The sequence below is a fragment of the Vombatus ursinus genome, unplaced genomic scaffold, assembly GCF_900497805.2.
Source record: "Vombatus ursinus unplaced genomic scaffold, bare-nosed wombat genome assembly UNPS02000546.1, whole genome shotgun sequence".
In the NCBI taxonomy this organism is placed as follows: Eukaryota; Metazoa; Chordata; class Mammalia; order Diprotodontia; family Vombatidae; genus Vombatus; species Vombatus ursinus.
This window is the reverse complement of record NW_020940324.1, coordinates 603681-608425: the sequence shown is the minus strand read 5'-3', so window position 1 is coordinate 608425 and position 4745 is coordinate 603681. Positions and strand designations below refer to the sequence as shown.

Here is a 4745-nt window from a genome sequence, read left to right as displayed (position 1 = left end):
CTCCTCTTTTCTCTCTCTCTCCCTCTCTCTCTCTCCTCTCTCTCTTTCCTCTTTTCTCTCTCTTCTCTTTCTCTTCTCTCTCTCACTATCCCCCCTCCTCTTTCTCTCTCCCTCCTTCCTCTCTCTCCCCCCCGTCTCCTTCTCTCTCTCCCCCCTCTTCTCTTTCTCCCTCCCTCCTCCTCCTCCTCCTTCTCTCTCTCCCCTTGTTCTCTCTCTGTTTGTCTCTCTCCCCTCGTTCTCTCTCTTTCCTCTTTTCTCTCTCTTCTCTCCTCTTTCTGTCTTTCCTCTTTTCTCTCTCTTCTCTCTCTCCTCTCCTTCTCTTCTCTCTCTCTCTCCCCTCGTTCTCTCTCTCTCTCTGTGTCTCTCTCTCTGTCTCTCCCCTTATTCTCTCTCTCTCTCTGTCCCCCCCCCATTCTTTCTCTCTCTCTCCTCTCTCACTCTCTCTGGCTTTGTACCTGTTCCTGTCTTAGTCCCTTTCTCAATCCGTTCCCGTCTGTTCCTGCTTCTCTCTCTGTCTCTCTGAATCTCCCCGTATTGCTCTCTCATTCTCACAGGCTCTCATCCACTCTCCGCCCTCCACCCCCTTCACTAAGACCCTCAGGGCAGAAACACAGGCCAGTAAAGCCCAAAGAATTTTGTGAATGAGCCCCCATCCCCGACTCTAGCCGGGCATGGCCAGTCCCCCTTCCCTCCATTCGTTCAGTGGGGGAAGCCCCGCCCTAGTGGGAAGGACTAGTTTGAATCAAGCCTCCGAGATTACAAGCCTCCAGTAGATGCCCGTGGACCCTGGAGCCAGAACCACCTGTTCGAGGGGACAGCAAAATCCAGGGAACCAGACACACCCCTCTCTCCTTGCGGCTGCCTGGGACAAGGGGACTCTAGTGGTACCTTCCTGGAAACATCTATCCAGACTTTCTGAGCCAGAAGGTACCTCCTGGAGTGTCCAAACTGCCCATTTCACAGAGGAGGAAACTGAGGCCCAGAGATAGAGAAGTGACTTGCCTATGGTCGCACAGTGAATCCGGGGTAGAACACAAGATTTCTGGATGTGAAGTCTTTAGGGAACCAGGGCCAGGGAGGAGTCTGAGAGCCTGAACTAGGGCTACTCAGGGCCTGATCTCCATCCTGTCTTGAGCTTGACATCTTCCACAACTGGCTGGGACATGGAGCATCAGCGAAGGGCATCCAGGTCGTGTGGCCTGGTCAGCGAGCAAGTGTGAGCCAACCACCTCTCTACCATGCCCCCGGGGCCCTGGCTTTGCTTGGCCTTGCTCCTTGCAGCCCGGGCCCAGAGCTCCTGGGGTCCGTGGCCCAGCAGGGCCCAGCCCCCGTGGCCCAGCGACCTCAGCATTAGCATCAGCAGTGCCCGTCACGCTCGGAGCTACCATCACCTGGAAGGTGACGTTCGATGGCGAAGGCTCTACTCATCCACCCACTTCTTCTTGCACATTGGGCCCAGTGGCAGGGTCGAAGGCACACGGCAGCCCCACTGCCCCAACAGTGAGTAGGGCAGCATGGAGACAGAGGCCTGGCCTGGATGGGGTAGCCAGTCCCAAATTACAGGAGGGCCAGAGGTTTCCAGGGATGCTGGAGAGTCCTAGAAAAGCATGAATAAGAGGGACCCAATCCAGAAGGGAAGAGAGAACTGGAGGAAGGGACCCAAGGAAATGTCAGTGTTTGGCCTGAGGAAGGGGGTGGGGGGGTCCCACCAAGAGCAGGACCACAGAAGCCCTGAGGGGCAGCCAGAAGATAGCCCAAGTCAAAAGATGGAGATGCTTTTTTTCTAAGTCATTAGTGGGTAGGTGCCTTCCACCATCATATATTTTTAGGCTGCCCAATCTAGAAAGAGACCTTTTTGTGGAGGAGGAAACTGAGGCTGAAAAGAGAAAGAATTTGTCCAAAGTTAAACAGACAACTGTGGGCTAGAACTCCGCTCTTCTGGATCCCAGTCTTTCCCTGTCCCCATGGGGCAGAGGGGGCAAGGTGTCCTTGTTCTCAGTGATGGTGACCTTGTTGCCATCCTGACCTTATCTGTAGACTTTAGAGGGTAGAAGGACCAGTTCCTGAAGTGTGAACTGGAGAGAGAAAGAAGGAGGCCTTTAGGGCCCCAACTGTCTTTGGGGTGGATAGGGGAGGGACAGACACTCACAGCCAGTAGCCCTAGATTGGGGGATCTGAGTCCCCCCAACACTGGACTCCAGGCTAATCACCTGCTGCTGTGTTTAATAAGAGCCCAGTGAGTAATCACCGTAATTAAGGAGGATAATAACCCTCTGCCCTTCCCTCGCCCCTTTCATCTGGGGATCTCAAAGCACTCATTAGCCCATGTGCCTCCCTGGGTGAGGACAGAGGACAGGGGCAAGTTGCTTACCAGATGACTCAGTGGTGGGCTCCATGGCTGGCACCCAAGCATCTGGCTTCCCTTGGATGGAGGAGTCAACATTCTGAGAGGTCCCTTCCTAGGGAACATCTGTGATGTTCTGTGAACTTTCCCTGACAACAGGCTCCATTTCCTTTTCCTAAGAAGGGAGAGAGGGCAAAGAGGACACTTTAGTACCAGCAAAACTGAGTGTCAAGGTCACTGGTATCTTGATACCGCAGGGTGGGGCTGGGTGTGTATGAGGCAGAGATGGAGAGAGAGATCTCAGGCCAGGAATGGAGGAAGGGTCCCTTGAGGAAAGTCTTCCACCAGCTACCTCTTCCCCAAAGAGACTCAGAATTTGAGAGCTGATAAGGATGGCTCATGGCTTCAGAGCTGGAAAGGACATTAGAAATATTGTCTGGTCCAATCTCATTTTACAGATGGGGAAAACTGAGACCTAAAGAAAGGAAGTGAAATCTCTAGCTAGTGAGTGCATGAACCAGCTCTAACTCTAAAATCAGGGCCCTTTTCAACAGTGCATCAGAGTGGGAAAGTTCCTTAGAGACAAGCCAGTCCCCACTTCTCATTTCACAGACACAGAATCCAAAGACCAGGGTTTGAATCCTTACCCCACCACTTAACTAGGTGAGTCTGGGCAAATTAACTTGACAGAAAAATGCAGGGTATTTCAGATGACTGTGAAGTGAGGCCAATGTGGCTGAAGCAAAGGGTCTATGTATAAAAACTCTACAGGGAAATAGAGCAGAAGAGAAAAAAAAAAAGATGGATTAGAGACCAGTCTTGGAGGACCTAAAATTTTCCACTTCGGACTTTCTCCTGCGGGTTGTGGAGTCTCTGGAGAGATGCCTGGGAGCTTTCGGAAGACAACTCTGGTGTGTTGTACTAAAGAGATTCAACAGCATGAAAGCAGAGTTAGGGAAACAAAAAAGTCCAGGCCAAAGGGGACTTGGGTCTGAAATAGGGTCCAAGTGACTTTGAGGAATCTTCTATTAGAGATTTGTCCCTTGGCCCCAGTTCTAGACAGCCATCTATCTCCTGAATGTCTGCCATTGCCCACAAGGACAATCAGATCATTGAGTGTGGATGGCTCAAAGCAGGCCTTTCCTCCTGCTGGTGGTGGTGGCTGCTATCTACTGATGGGGGGGGGCAGATTTATGTCATTGCTAAGAGAGTCAGGAGACCCAAGTTTCAGTCTTCACTCTTCCTCCTCCCTGGCCTCAGTTTCTCCATCTCTGACATGTAGAGGTTGGACATGATGATCTCTAAGACTCCTTACAGATCTGATGCTCTCTTGAGGAATGGATAGGCTACCAAGTGCTCCCTCGGTCTCTACCCACCCAGGGTACCTACTTCATTCTCCCTTCATCCCCTCTCTCTGCTGGGATGGAAGACAGATTCTCTGGACCTGAGATAGGTGGCTGACGAGGTAGTGAGATAGAGCAGATAGAGGACAGAATTTGGAGTCGGGAATTCCTGGTTTCTAATGCTGCCTCAGATTCCTGCTAGCTGTGGGATCCTGAGCAAGTCATTTAACCTTTGGGCATCAGTTTCCTCATCTGTAAAATGAGGGGGTTGGACTCAATGACACCCCCACCCCCCAGACTCACACACAATGTCCCTTTTAGCTCTAAATCTATGGTTCTGTGTTAGATTTTGCCTAGCTGAATGAGCAGGGCTCCACTTGGAGCTTTTGGGTCAGAAGCCAGCTCTGGGGGCAGCTAGGTGGCACAGTGGATAGAGCTCTGGCCTTGGAGTCAGGAGGACCTGAGTTCAAATCCAGCCTCAGACACATGACACTTAATAGCTGTGTGACCCTGGGCAAGTCACTTAACCCCTATTGCCTCACCAAAAAAAAAAAAGAAGCCAGCCCTGAAGGTGTGTTGACATGTATATGTGGGGGAAGCCCCAGTTTGTGAAAGCTAAGGAATGACCCCATTCTACAGCAAAACTGTTGAGTCTTGGGGATTGCCAGGGAGGTGGGAGATAAGGTTGGATAGGCAGATAGATGGAAGGTTATACAAGGCCTTGAATGCCAGTCTGACAAGTTGGGACTTTTTCCTGTTGGTAATGGGGAGCCATGGAAAATGTGTGAACTGAGAAGAGCTAGAGAATCACAAAACACTAAATATTATCTGGGAAGGACTTCCAAATATAGAATAGAAACTGTCATCACATGAAGAGCCCTTAGAATACAGAGCTGAGAGGGTCCTGAGAACACAGGTTGTCAGAGATGCGCGGACCCTAAGAACATGGAATGGCAGGGCTGGGAGGACCCTTAGAACATGGAATGGCAGGGCTGGAAGGGCCCTTAGGATACAGGATGTCAGAGCTGGGAGAGACCTTAGGACACAGGATGTCAGAG

The 4745-nt window shown here is 51.3% G+C and overlaps 1 protein-coding gene across 1 annotated transcript in view; it reads left to right on the top strand.

The window, feature by feature from the left end:
• The first annotated feature begins 787 nt into the window (after positions 1–787).
• The window catches only part of FGF22 (fibroblast growth factor 22), a 6235-nt gene continuing 2277 nt past the window's right edge, over positions 788–4745 (top strand). Inside the window, exon 1 of the mRNA XM_027858295.1 lies at positions 788–1500. Coding sequence (XP_027714096.1) covers positions 1239–1500 — 262 coding nt within the window. The 5' untranslated portion in view covers positions 788–1238. The remainder of the gene's footprint in view (positions 1501–4745) is intronic.